This window comes from Plectropomus leopardus, chromosome 7 (assembly GCF_008729295.1).
Source record: "Plectropomus leopardus isolate mb chromosome 7, YSFRI_Pleo_2.0, whole genome shotgun sequence".
Lineage (NCBI taxonomy): Eukaryota > Metazoa > Chordata > Actinopteri > Perciformes > Serranidae > Plectropomus > Plectropomus leopardus.
In genome coordinates, this window is record NC_056469.1 from 17,215,628 (window position 1) to 17,230,111 (window position 14,484).

At 40.2% G+C, this 14,484-nt stretch overlaps 2 protein-coding genes across 4 annotated transcripts in view; one reads left to right on the top strand and one right to left on the bottom strand.

Annotated features, from left to right (window-relative positions):
• Positions 1-1,474: 1,474 nt before the first annotated feature.
• Positions 1,475-14,428, bottom strand: si:dkey-262k9.2. Of its 3 annotated transcripts, none has more exons than XM_042490098.1 (8): positions 14,342-14,428; positions 5,956-6,016; positions 5,474-5,509; positions 4,513-4,551; positions 3,464-3,523; positions 3,284-3,352; positions 3,030-3,072; positions 1,475-1,854 (listed from the first exon to the last, which is right to left on the bottom strand). In XM_042490098.1, exons 2-8 carry the CDS (start codon positions 6,005-6,007, stop codon positions 1,809-1,811), a joined length of 345 nt encoding a protein of 114 aa, XP_042346032.1. In that variant the 5' UTR covers positions 6,008-6,016; positions 14,342-14,428; the 3' UTR covers positions 1,475-1,808. The 3 variants fall into 3 exon arrangements, with proteins under 3 accessions (XP_042346032.1, XP_042346031.1, XP_042346029.1); XM_042490097.1 differs by lacking the exon at positions 14,342-14,428 and adding an exon at positions 11,018-11,203; XM_042490095.1 differs by lacking the exon at positions 14,342-14,428 and adding an exon at positions 9,200-9,340.
• The window catches only part of LOC121945399 (IgGFc-binding protein), a 41,490-nt gene continuing 40,544 nt past the window's right edge, over positions 13,539-14,484 (top strand). Inside the window, exon 1 of the mRNA XM_042489551.1 lies at positions 13,539-13,740. Within this exon, the coding sequence (XP_042345485.1) occupies positions 13,698-13,740 (43 nt within the window). The 5' untranslated portion in view covers positions 13,539-13,697. The remainder of the gene's footprint in view (positions 13,741-14,484) is intronic.

Sequence of the window (14,484 nt, forward strand, 5' to 3'; positions counted from 1 at the left end):
CTTTATAAGAGGGAATAACTGAGCAGAGTTTGGACACATCATGCGTGGAGCAGGCTGGACCAAATACTGCATTTCTCTTTGAGTTTTTGCACAAGTCTGTTTGCTTTATACATTCAAACATTCAAAGAGAATCCTCTGCTCAAATGTTGTCATTGTGGTTTGTTTGTCCAACAAAAATAGTGAATGTGAGTAAATATGACAACAAAGACATAAAAAAAAAAACTGAAATGTTTTGTACTGCAATTTTCGTCCAATTGTCCTCCCTTTGAAATGCTGACAGATATTGAAGGCTTATTGGGCAATGCTACGCTTTCGAGAAACAACACAAACTGTGCACACAGCGCTCAAATACGAATACTAAAACAAATGCACAAACAATTATCACATCGGCCAATTCGTTTGTTAAATAAAAACTGGGATGCGTCATTTTTAAGACGGTGCTTCAGCACAGACCTTTAGCCACCGTTCACCCTGCAGAGGACATGACTCCACAATTGTTTTTGCTCAAGTCTGAGTGGACTGCAGCTGAGCCCTGTCCCCAGTGGTGAGATTAGCTGCAAGATTTAGTAGAAGAGCAAAGAGAGATCCTGCTTTGACAAATCCAGTGTTTAACCCTGTGTAGTCATTCTCAGTGTTGCTTACTTAAAGCCAAAACTGAAATACTGTCATGTCGAACAGGAGGACGTCCCATTCCCCTTTAACCTTTGCCACAGAAATTTCCTTTCTTTATATTGGAACAAATAAGGCAACCAGTGCCTCGGGTTCTTGGATAGAAAGCTTTCATTCACCGAGCATGATTGATTTCCATTTAAATGAAAACAGAGAAGCCATCACTCTATCCTATGAATGAAACAAAAGCATTGTTGGTATTTTCCCCAATCATCCCCAACACTTTATTTGATTCGTGAGATTTTATCCCTCCCTCACACCCAGTTTCTTTCTACCAGTGTGAGGCATTAATCTAACTCTCTGCAGCATTCAGAGAGCCACTGTATTTATAATCTGCAGGACTAAAGTGAAAGCCTTTCAAAACGAAACAGAGAGGGGGGGAAAGAAAACATCATTCATGGCGGTCGATTAATGTGCTGCCTTGTAAGAAGACGTTCACACTGGCTGTTTTCACTTCTGTTTTTTTCTGTTTTGTTTTTGTTTTTTTTAAACTGAGGTTGAGAAGAGGGGTGGGGGGCAGGTTTTTATCTTCCTATTGCACTGCCTCCTGTCATTCCTAATGGGCCAGGAACAGAAGGTGTCAGACATGTGAATGAGAGAATGAAGTGAGCACTGGGCTGGCTTAGTGTGGATTAGCATGGCTTGTCTCACTCATCGACCATTTCACACAGACAGGTCTGTTCCACATGCACCAATCAAACGCAAATACAGTTTCACTGCATAGCTGGTGGGAATAATTTCTTGTTTCAGGTAGTAAAAAAAAAAAGGGGGGGGGCTCTGGCTGTGCTAAATCATTCCTTTTAACAAAAGAAGCTTTAAGCCACATTCACTGGCTTTGATTTGGATTCCTCAAATAGAATCCAATTAGAAGGTTTGAATGTGCTCCAAATGTCCCTGGCTAAATTGCGTGTATGTGGAGTTTAAACGGCTGGGACAAAGACAAAAGTGTACAACATGAAAGAGCCACATATTGCATATGTATTGATAGGAGTTTATGTAGGAGCGAGCAATGAACTGACGAGTGAGAAGCAGGCTGTTGTGCAAAGTAACTGTCCTGAGTCAAAGAGTAGGAGATGACATAGCCACGTGCATTGCTCCTCTCTCGTCTGATTGTTACAAGACTGCTACTCCACCAGGAACTAGACGGCTCCTTTCTTGTCCTGCTCTGTCGGCACGGAGTAGATCCTGAAGAGAGAGAGAGAGAGGGAGGACAGGCCACAGGAAGGGAATAATACAGGGAAAGTGGGGGTGGAGGAAGGGGGTTGAGGGGAGACAGGGCAAGAGCAAAAGTATGTCATCTTCAAGATATTTTTAGCTTCTTTTCTCAGTTTGTTAGCAGAAAGACACAAGAAACATCCCCGCATGTCTGAATTCAGGAAATGACACGTCTGCCTCATGCTGCAGGGCTCTGACAGGTGCACGGTGACTGCACCACCTCAAAACACAGCTCATCCCCAGGTGGGACTTATAAACCTGGCAAGGCACTGTTGATCCAACAAGCCAGAGGTTGCTGTGTGATTAAGCCTCTTTTCAGCAGAGCGATCAGTCAGCACCAAACACTGCCAGAGCTGACTGCAGCCCCAGGAGGCAGCCAGTAATCCGGCGGAGGAATTTAACCCTTGCAGATTGTCTTGGGTCTTTGCTCCACAATGATAGTTCTCCTGCTACTTGGAGATCTGTGGAGACTAACTCGAACTCCGCTACCTCTCTGACCCGACCTGCAGGTCATGTATTACTGCACCCCAGAACAAAAGAAACTGATTACTCTGCAGAGTGCCTTCCTAGAGCTCCCTGCAGTTAAATAAGCAAAGTATAGACAGGAAGCGAATAGTGAAGACAGCATGTCTCTCTGTATAACTGGTTTAGGCTGTTCTGCTGTCCAAGTGTTGTTGGCAGATTGTTGTCATGACACTGAGATCATGTTTACGGGATTGTTCTATATCTGTGTAGTTGTCTAACTCAGAAGTTCATGAGGTAAGCTTTGGAACAGGTTAGGTCCTGCCCCATTCGGTCATACAGACCCAGCAGCACTGTCTTAAGGCTATTATTTGAAGGCTAATATGGGAAGGGTTAAAGGTGGGGAGTGTTCAGTGGTGGCAGCCGAGGGCCTCAGGCTGTGACACTAATTGCTGTACAAGTCCAGACGGGCTCAGATGGGTGGATGCTGGTTATGTTTCACCACCCAAGTGCTTTTCTCCGGTTTTGATGCTGATGAATCAGATGAAGTAGGGTTCATTGGCAAGGCAGCAGAGAAGCTGTTACCCACCAGACTGGTTCTGTCACCTGCAGGCCAACTTAGCGTAAAGTGGAACATGCAACTCTCAAATATCAACTTTGAAAGTGGAGAAATTTGACCTTACCCTTGCTGCCGATTGTGCATGTGGCGTCTTACTAACATTACGGCTGCAAGAAAGAAAAATGGAAAAGGTCATGGCTACGCAAGAGAAAAGTTCATATTTGCTAAGGTATTAACAGCTTTACAGGGCGCACTGGGACTACAGAGATTCCACTGAAGGGCTCTACAGCAGCGCATTTGTCAACTGTGGGAATGAAACAGGCCCTATTTCACATTTCACTTCATTATATGTCAGAAAAAAAAAACCAGGATACTTACTCACTATCGCAGCAATGGAAAGAGCTAACACGGCCACAGCTACGACAATGACAATCAGGGTGAACTGATCTAAAAGAGAAAAAGAAAGTTGGTTATTAATAAGCTGCATGAATCCCTCATATTAAACACTTTAATACATTTATGGTATGTCACTAATTATAATTCAAATACTTTTCTCACCTTCTGTTTTTTCTACACCTGTAGTTTTATCTGCAGCTGAGTTCCCAAGCTCTGGACTCACTGTAGGTGGCAAAGAGAAGAAGCGAACAGTTAACAATTACCAGAATATACTGCGACACACTGGACGATAAACAGTATGTTGGCTGTCTAGTAACAAACAGTACTGAACTGAAGTTAAACAATAACCTAAAATATGATTCTGAAAACATTTGAGGTGACAAATAAATTCTAAAGACATTTTAGGCAAGAGACAGTCAATGCATTAACAGATTCTTCAGCCCTGTTTTACTGTTTTTGATCTGAGTTTGAGTGAGAGAGAAGGGCAGGTTTCTCTCTAACTGCTTTCATACTTTTTGTGTCCGCGCTGAATGCGAAAATACAGTCTTTAGTTCGAGCAACAGACCCAGAGCCAGCTCAAATCTCTCTCAGTTTGATCTGAGAGATTAGCGGGGAGATCTGGGCGCCCGTAAGATGGAGGGAAGTTTACCGCAGTTTGTTTACTACCCACATTGTTATGATGCAAAGGTGGCTGAAAATCAGCGCAGTAGCCTGTTACGTATATGTGCAGCTTCTTTTTTTTTTTTCGCAGAGTGGTTGCACTCCAAGATCTGGCCGCCCCGTTCTAAGCAGATCTGTAATTCCATCAAATGTCCATCAAAGCGAAGATGAGGAGTGATGGAAAGAGGCATAGAGAGAGAATGAGAATGCCAATGTTGATTAGCTGACCAGCAGGATGGCGGAGATGTCGACGTTTTCGTTGGCCTTTCGGCAGAATCCACAGGGCCCCTCCAGGGAGCTAATTGATTCCATTCAAGGCTTAATGGTTGGGAGGAGGGAAAGCCAACAGGGGCAACAGCCCCACACGTTTCACTGGAATAGAGCACCCTATACACAATGCTGACTTACTGACAATAATCACAGAGGCCATAACCTTCACACACTCTCCTCTGGGCGGCTGCCATCACAGTGTTTGCGAGTGTGATGCAGGAGAAACCAAAAAAGCTTACTGCCCTCCAATCCAGTCTTGGGTACTGAAGTAATAAACTCACCGTCTTGTGAATGTAAGTCCTCATCATCATCCTCCAGACCTGTGAAGTGAAGAGAAATCAGATACTTGTACAGACAGTTCAGAAATGCAAGCTTCTCAGTGTGAGTACTTTCAAATAATAAAGGTTTTTCCACTTTGCAGTCGTCAGGATATAGACAACACTTTTAATCTTTTAGTAACACTATTGATTGATGGTTTTATGATGTCAGTTTAGGACCAAAAGGTCTGAGAGAGAGAAGGGAAAAAAATGAAAACTAAAAGCAAGAATCAATATTGTGCAGAGAAAACCAAAACCCATCTAAATTGTGGAGTGAAAAAAAAGAAACCACACCCATAAACAAGTGGCCTAAATTGTGGGGTTAGATAACAGCACTGTAAATGAGGAAGCAAAACCATCAAGTGACAGATGGGACTTTTGAGTTAGTTACACAAAACCATGTAGCTCTGTTGTTTACTTGTGTAAAGTGAGTAGAAATGTGGAGATTGTTGAGAATTTCAAGATTTTTTCCCTGTTGTCCTGCACATTGCATTATGCATATGATTTTTAGTTATTCTGTTTGACATGAAACTAATTCATGTGACCCTTGACCCCTTAGCTAATTTCTTCATACATGACCTAAAGGACCCACTAAGCTTACCTGAAGTCAAACAAGGACTCGCGACAGTACAATGAAACATGTAAAAACATGCAAAAAAGAGCTGAGAATGCAATTAGAGTATGATAATTCCTTTCAAAACAAATTAACAAAACATTTTCCACGTTATTGCATATGAGTGTGATCACTCAATGCTTTATTTAAATCAAATGTATCTATTTGTTTCTCTAAACTGATTTCAAGCAAGAACTTACATTTTTTTCATAACTAATTGGATGGCACAACAGCAACTATGCCCAGCTGATTAAAAGACTCATAAGTGTCCCTGCTTTTTTTTTATTTTACAGATAAAGATGGATCACATACCGTCATCAGTCGATCCTTCAAGGTCATCTGAAACAGCTGCAAAAACAGTAAGAGTTAGACTACTTTATAGTACTCACTATAATTTTTTAATGAAATTAAATGTTAATATACATTGCAGAATACTGCTACATTCATAGGACTGTATCTCACAGAAAGTATTTGGGTTTCAGTGAGTTTAATGAGATACTTGTTTTACTGTGGAGTCAAGCTGCTGTTCTTTTTTGGCATCTTCTATTCCAAGAAAGTAAAGCATGAAGAATATTGTGGCTAATTTCACTGAGCATGTTTTCTTTAAAGTTATTCTTATATGTGCATATGTGCAGCACCTTTAGGTGGCTGTATAATTCAAAAGTAAGTGCATACATTAATCTGCACAGACAGTGCACATACAAAGGTAGGTGAGGAAAACATGCCGGCGCAGGGATGCATAGACCCTGATTAGATGTTTATCACCTGCAAGCGTCACAGAGATGAGAACGTACCAGTAGCAGCTGGCAGCAGCAGCAGCAGACACAGGAACAGCAATCGCATCATCTTCAAATGCTGCAGGGGGGAAAAGAAACCCAGATAAAAATATCTGCTATTAATATTCAGCCATTGATGTGCGTGGAATCTTGGTGTTTTGGTTGAGAGATAGGATGAGATGGAAAGCAGCAGTGCTGTCTATTATTGGGGTCTTGTGCGGTACTTTGAGTTTCAGGATCACATACTGCTAGTCAGTGGAAAACTACGAATTTCCGAGCCAACAAGTCCTTGCACTGTTTTAACTGTTTTTTAAAGTATGCATGCAAATCCAGATTGTAATCTGAGGTGGAGGCAGTGAGAGGGTTACTGAATGAGAGCCTTATTTCCCATAGTGCTCAGCGAAAAAAAACCTGCTCTGAGATTTCTGTCACAGTCAGCTGTCAACAAGTGTCTATTCAACATTTTCCCCTCCCTTTGCAAAGCCCGGGTGCTGAGCCAGGTGTTGAGCAACAAAAAAGTGTCCGATGACGTCCCCTGACAAGACAAAAATGATTTTTTTTTTTATTGTTTATTATATCCCACTAAGCAATATTCTTGTCATTCTTACTGGAAAAGAGCTCAGTTTCACTCAAACACATACTTATTCGTCAGCTTTATTTTATCACAGAAATAGACTATGATCTCTTTTTTGGTGTATTGTTGTTCTTAAGGAAAAATCACACAGCTTCCTCCTGGCAAAGGGCCCAAAACAAACTCTACCTCCGCTTGCCATCACCACTGCGTAGATGTGAAACGCAGATGTTGTTAGCCCTCCAAACAAAGCCTCCAGCTGTAGTCAACACAATATGAATGGTTTTATTTTTAAAATGGGAAAAACATGGGAATGACCTCTCTTCCAGTTGAGCTCCCGGATGAAGCCTTATTGGTCAGATTTAGCCGTGGAGGCTGGCATGGGATCAGGAACTAAAAGTCATGCAATGTTTGATACTGTGCACAGAGCGAACTCTCCCACTGACCTTTGTGCCAAATGTTATACTGTAGGTGCCTCTTTCATTGTTAGCCATACCCATTGTGTCCTTGTTTCCTCCATAGTTAATGACTATGAGGAAAGAACGGAGGTGACCTGAATTGTTAAGGTTTAGATTATTAAACTGGGCTCTGAGGGACAGCAGCAAACACCAGCTTACTGCTTCCTACTCCTTACTACAATATAAGGAAGTGGATTATGCTCACCATATGGCGAGTACATTCGGTTTACCATATTTGGTGAATGGAAGTGTAAAGGAAAGAGGCATGGGCCTTAACCCTTTGGAACCTGGATGGACATGGCTTTTTTTGTGCTGCATTCAGATGTACTTCACAAATATTTAAGCCTTTGAACCCTGTGCAGATTGGTTTGCTTTATCTCGAAAACATGTGGGGACAAGGCGTTGAGCAACTTGGCAACTTAAAAAGCTTGGGAAAAATGTCTAGAAAATGTTCTTATTTCTTATTTTTCTTATTTCTAATTATTGTTATTGTATAATTAAAATTATTTTACAGATTGTTTAAGCCACTTTCAAGTAATTGCCTTGTTTCTTTTTCTACTTTTTCAGCAAGTTTTCTTTCTTTCTCATTGTAAATAATTTCTTTTTAATTTTTGCGTCATTGCTTCTTAAGCTGCTCACTGCCTTCTTCCCATATTACTGAAAGAAATCCTGCCCCTTTCCTCAGGTTTGAAAGGGTTAAGACTGGAGACATCATTTCTTTCTCTCAGTATTGTTTTTGACAGTTTTATGAAAACCTTGGCATCAGGAATATGGCCATGAACTGTAATCTCATCTATAAATGCTGCCATGGTAGTTGATGTCTAGAAACTTTCATGTGAGACAAATGTCCACCCTGTAGGGCCCAGGACAGCCAAGTCTGCAACAAGATTATCTTCATGCTAAATTAGCAGAACAGCATTAAGGACTATTTTGGTTGACTATATAGGAAAAAGATGTTAATCACACGACTGAGGCTGATTGCAGGGGAGCGTAGTGGGGGCTGTTCTGGCCTCTTGAATAGCTGCAGTAAATCTCCAAACGCAAACAACCTAAGAAGCTGCAAATAAAATCCCCCTCTGTATCCAATTTGCTTTTCAGAGTCGCTTTGGGTGAAATAATAAGCTGATCCAATTTGGAAATATTTATCAACCCAGTCCACTGCCTCTGTATCAAAATGGCTCCTGACGCCTGTATTATTTTTCAAATTGGGTAATATATTCTTGTACATTTGAATGCTGATTGAATTTGCTCTTTAATACCAGACCCAATTTGCAACATATAATAACCAGTGGCTTGTTTACAAAGCAGACATACCATCTGACTGCTGGCTAGAGATGCCAAGATCATAGAGGGTAAATGCTGAAATCACAAAACTGAAGTGAAGTACTGCAAAAAAGGTATGTACTTTACTGCTACTGAAGGGTGAATTTGTCTTGTTTTTGTTCCATTCTCGCCGATGCGGTTCTTCACTGACAGGATTAACCCCAAACCTCATACCTGTCTGTCCAGCCCAGCCCACAGAACACCTAAATCTTGTTTACCAGGTTTAATTTTGAATGATGAACACTTTCCACTCCTCCCAACCCACCCAGTACACACTAAATCAACAACATACACACAGAAACACAAGTTTACCACCTGCACATACACAGAACTACATGCAGAGACACAAACTATCTCTTTCTTATCTGCTGGCACTGATAACAGCCCTCTGCTCAAACACTGTGCATCACTGACAAGACTTTGACACCAGTGATAGCAATCGTTAACGTGCAAAGATATTAGAATTGCTGTGGCCCGGAGAGTTCATAGAAAAACAAATACAACTAAAAAGAAAATATGAGGAAAGAAGACAGAAGATGGCGAAGAAAAACTTTGATTATGTGAAGATGTGTCAACACTAAAACAGACTTGCTCTAAAAAAACCCCAATAAGCCCACAACAAGAAAAAAGAGTGAGCGAGAAAGAGGGAAAAAAGCACCCATATCACTTGTTATTCATTGCCATTCAATTTTACAAAAGCAGTAGCTTACTCTGGTTCAGTGAAGAGAGAAAATATTCTTATTGAAATGTTTACTCAACTCTGCCATCTCTACAGGAGCTGTTTATATAAGTGAGGTTGATGCAAATTCCTTTTTTTCGCTATAACATAACACAACTCCTGCTATGCCACTGGACCGCAAACAACAAGGAAACTAATGACAAAATAAAAATAAAGCAAAACTCACAATACCTCAAGTGGTGCCATGCAAACCATTGAGCAATCCAACCCCGAAAAAAAAAATGAGTCTGGCAACTAAGTAGTCACTTCCAATACAAATGGCTTGTGGGTGACTTGTTGAGCATTAGGCCGACAGTAAAACAACTGAGAGGATATGAGAGTGTGTGTGACAAGGACAGCCGACTCTGAGACACATATCCTGTATTTGCCTTCCTCTCTCTCGCTCTCTCTCTCTCTCTCTCTCTCTCTCAGGTTGTGTGTGTACTAAAATAGAAAACCTGTGAACAACACACACAAGAATGAGCTGATATAATTCTACCGTTACACCAAAATATTGGCATTTTCCACCTCTACCGTGACCAAAACGGCATCAACCCGACTCAGGGCAAACAGGATTCTGGGCACGTACACCTCAGGTTTATTTTATCAGATGGAGACAAAGCTGTTTTGTCTTTGTTTTGTTAACAACACTATCACAAGACCTAGCTATCCCAGTCACATTGAGGGTTTGTTCACAGCCCGATCTCTTCTGAGGTGCAGCCTCATCACTCCTCCAAGAAGCACAAAATGCACTAAAAAATGCTCTGAAAAGAGGAGATGCAAAGGGTTCAACAAATATTTGTTGCCCCTGCTTCACCTCTGACACTCCCTGGGCAAGCAGCTTGATTAACAACAGCAGAACAACACATGTTATTTGTTTGCAGACTAATACAGCCGGTCAAAACGTTTGCTCATGAGCACACTGTGTGAATGGCATTACAATCTTATACACACAGGAAGTGAGAAAAAGGGTGAAGCAGTGTGCCAAGTCAGTTTTCTTAAATTTATAATACCCTCACCTTCTGTTACCTGCTTCCTTAATGGAAGGAACATTTGAATGGGTGAAGTTGTTTTCACACTGACTCACTGTAACAAACAGAAGTGCTGTTGTTTGGAGCTCTCTGTGAGTTGCAGTCAGAAATATACAAGTGAGGTGATAAACAACTTGAACTTGGGAGAACTTATGGAGGAAAAAAAAAGTTACAGTATTTGTGCACGTTGGTCCAGCACTTTTGACAAAAAAAACATACTTTTACACATTATTTGATGAACCATAAATGAAATATATATTTATTATTATTGTGGTCACAAGGGGCATTTTATTGCAAAAGCAGTTCACTGACCTGTGATACTTTAATTACAACGTAGTGACAATACTTCTTACTTTTACTTAAGTAGGGTTTTGAATGCACATATTATTTAACCCTTTAAAATCTGGAGCAACGTCACTTTTCTTGTGGTGCTCTCAGATGCCTTTTACAAGTTTTAAAACATTCATTCAAAAACATGGGAAAAAGGCAATTAGCAACATGGCAGGAAATGTTCCACAAATTGCAAAACTGAAAATTGAAAAACTATATTATATTTTCATATTCACATTACATATTTAAAATGGTGTTACAAAATTATTACAATCTTTTAGCACTTTTTCAAAGGTCTTTTCTTTGTTTTTGTTTTTAGTGTCTTTCTTTGATTTAAAATAGTTTTCAGGAAAAATTTCTTGTACTTGTGTACTTGTGCTCATTTCTTGCTCATTTTGGGGTAATTTCTTTTGTTGCTCGTGGTCTTCTTGTCTTCTTCTGGAGTTTCAGCACTCCAACTCCCTGATCAGTATTTATATATTATTACATTACAGCATACTGAAAACATTTACAACGAGCACTGACCTATGAGAACTAGAGAAGGATAGTTCTATTGCAAAACTTGCACATCATTTGTGGAAATTAAGTTTTTAAAATCCTATCTATCTGTGACTTTTCTCGTCACTGCTGTGAAATTTGATGCACTCACCATAGCTGTTACATCAGCCGATGAGATGAGCCACTGCAGTGCCAGCCGACTCGACGGGAAAAGTTTCTGTCTGCTGCTGTGTGGGCTTTAAGTTTACATACAAGGGGATTCACAGCCACCTCATATATCACCAAAATGGCCCTCAACGTTTGTCTCTCAGTCAAGTTTTTACATCAGTGGAAAATACCTCAGCGAGCCTGTGTCTCTGGACTGCTGTCATGAGCAGTTTCCTGAGAACTGACAGTTGAGGTTAACATGCAGCGAAGCGTTCAGCATGTTCACAGCACAGAAACAACTCTGAGGTAAGATACTGCCGTACGCCAGACAGCCGAGGTGGTTCCAAGTTAGTGTTGTGCAGATCTCAAGTCTTTGCACCCAAGTCCCAAGTCAAGACTGACGAGTGCAAGCCAAGTCCCAATCAAAGTTCAGAGTTAAGTTCCCAGTCAAAACAGGCAAATCCCAAGTCAAGTCCTAGGTAAAGTTCAAGGTCAAGTTCCAAGTCAATAAAGGCATGCCCCAAGTCCCAGGACAAGATGGGAAAGTTCCAAGTCAAGAAGGCAAGTCCCAAGTCATGTCTTAAGTCAAGTTTCAAGTCAAGACTGACAAGCACAAGTGAAGTCCCAAGTCAAGTTCCAAATCAAGTCAGGCAAGTGCTAAGTCAATACCTGAGTCAAGACTATCAAGTCTTAAGTCACATCCCAAGTCCTAAACTTGAGTTTCAAGTCTTAAACAAGTCACAACACACTCTTCCCCAAATTTAGAGAATCAATGTATCAAATTTACAAAACTTGTGACTTTACAAAGTCTGTGACTTTTGACCAGCAAACAATCAAGCATTTTCATGTCAAAAGGCTCATGTTCAAGTAAAGTCTTTTTGATTTTGTCAAGTCAAAACTAAAGTTTTGAAATTTGTTACACATGTCTGACTCAGGTCCAAGTTTCACTTCTGTGATTACACTATTGAAACAGCTGCATCACTTCTAGACGTACATTTTAACAGGGACACTGGTAATCTGTAACCTTTTACATTTCAACATTTGCCTTTTCAAACCTGATGCAAAATAAGTAGTGGTGAAATATGCCTAAGTGCATTTGCTTTATTACTGTACTGGCTACTTTTTTAAAGTTTTTTTTCACCTTTTTTATTTTTATAGGACAGCTTAATCGTGGAAGGGGCAGAGAGAGAGGATGACATGCAGCAAAGGGCTGCAGGTTGGGGTCAGACCTGCAGCAGCTGCGGTGAGCACGCCTCTGTACACAGGGTGCCCGCTCTATCAGCTGAGTCATTTGGTTAAAAATTAGAGAAACCACTACTCTATTTGAGTATTTCCATTTTTGTGATATTTTATGCATCTACTGTACTGTATCTTAGAGACAAATTGTATTTGTATTGTACTTTTTGCTCAGCTACCTTTGTCTTACAGCTTTAGTAACTTTTTGATGACAATGTTTCATCCCCTTCCTGTCCAACTAAAACCATGCATCTCCAAATGTGCAGATTTTGAGTTTTAGTGATAAAATGAAGGATAAAGTGTTTCTTTAGGTGTTAAGAAAATTATCCATCTTCAAAACCCTCTGGCATCAGCTAGAAGATGTATCATCACAACACTGAAAACAGACTTTTTAGATATAGCCTATGCTAGTCAGCAATTGTAATATATATTGAGGGGACACTTTACCCAATATTTGTTATAAAAGTGATAGTTTAACATAAAAGCACCATAAAAAAGGTCATAAAATGAGTGCAGTAGCACAGTAAAAAGGCATTAAAAAATATCCCCCTACAACATGTTGTAAAACAAACAAATAAATAAATAAATAAAGCATAGTGTGTGCACTTTTTGTCTGTGCATCCCTCAATCATGTGCTGCCACCCTAAAATGGGACTCAGTCATCAAAACTTCCAAATCCCCTGATCTGAGATTTTTGTTTGTAGGACACACACACACACACACACACACACTACAAACATATGGTAATCTTATATTATATGATGCATTTTTATAGATTAAAATATCAACCAGTGTAAAGGAGTTAAAGCTGACACAAACTTAAGCATTTAAATGCCACATACACATTAGTAACATTAATTAAAAAACATCAGATATAGTATATCGTCTTAAAACACTGACTGTTAACATTTCAATGCACAACTAGTACTTTAAGTACATTTCTCAGACATACACTTTTACTTGAGTAAGATTTTGAATACCGGACTTTAAGTATTTAACAGTGTGGTAGACCTAATTGTAGCCTACTTTTAAGGAACCGAAAACTTCCTACACCACTACAAATAAGGTCACAATTTCTAATAAAATTGAGCTATGATTGGTGATTATTTTTATTTGAACTGCACATGCAAAAATGGCATCCGAACTTTTAAGTGAAACACATCAGGAACCGCCTGGAGTAATGATAATGCGGTTCACCTGGCGGTTGCAGCCTAATTAACTGACAAATAATGACGCCCACGCGTTTTGACTGACAGGCTCAGCCAGCACAGGTGTGCTAATAGGCCCCGTTCACCGTCTTTCCCTCGTTGCTGCTGGCGGTGTGTTGCTAGCTCATCATTCCATGTTTGCTGTTTTCCCTGCCATGCAAACAGCCTAAAACTATCCGTTGCCAAACATAATCAATATAGTTGCTCCATTAATGCACGTTTTCTGGTTTCAGTGCAGTAATGCAGTTTGTGCAGCTGCTCCAGGTGTGCCTCTTGGGACTTGGTAAGTAAGATGGTTTTACAAGCTGTTGTTTGTGATTATGCTAGTTTCAACCGTCATTTGCACAAACAGTATAACCTAACTAGTTTTTCCAGCGTGTTTGTGCTCTCTTCGCTCAGCTGAATGTCCGTTTTTACCCTAATCCCTTGTCTCAATATTTGCAGCAGGTTTGCTTTATGGTTAGTCATTTTTAACTTGCAGCACTCAAGTCTCAACAGTTCTGCTGTCTTCCTACTGTTTGTCTAGTTTTGAGTGATGACTTGGGTATGGCTGTGTCTCAGCCCTTGCAACAACAAAAGATAGTAATCTGTGCACTGCTAAAGGGAATTAGGGTCTTGAGAAATCTTCAGTTGTAGTTGATTATAAGGTTTTGTATGTAAAAATTGATCACACCACAGCGGCAATTTGTCCAAATGCTTTTGCTATGAGTTAAAATATGATCCCTTTGCTTTAGTTTTATATTAACTTTTACTACTATTTGCAATGACAACCCCCACAGTATTGTACACACTTGTGCTAAGAGAAAATCAACGTGGAGGGAATAATACAGTAGTTTTAAGTAAGCTCACACTCATTTAGAATATTAACTGAAAAGTAAACTTACATTAAAAGGAGCTGTTGTTCAGAGTTGTCTCTATACACTGCTGGTATGTTGTTGCTCCCAAACCAAGATCCTTGTTATCATGGAAACTGCCTGAGTGAGTGTGCACGTTAATACAGGTGTACCCAGTCAGGAACTAGAAACTA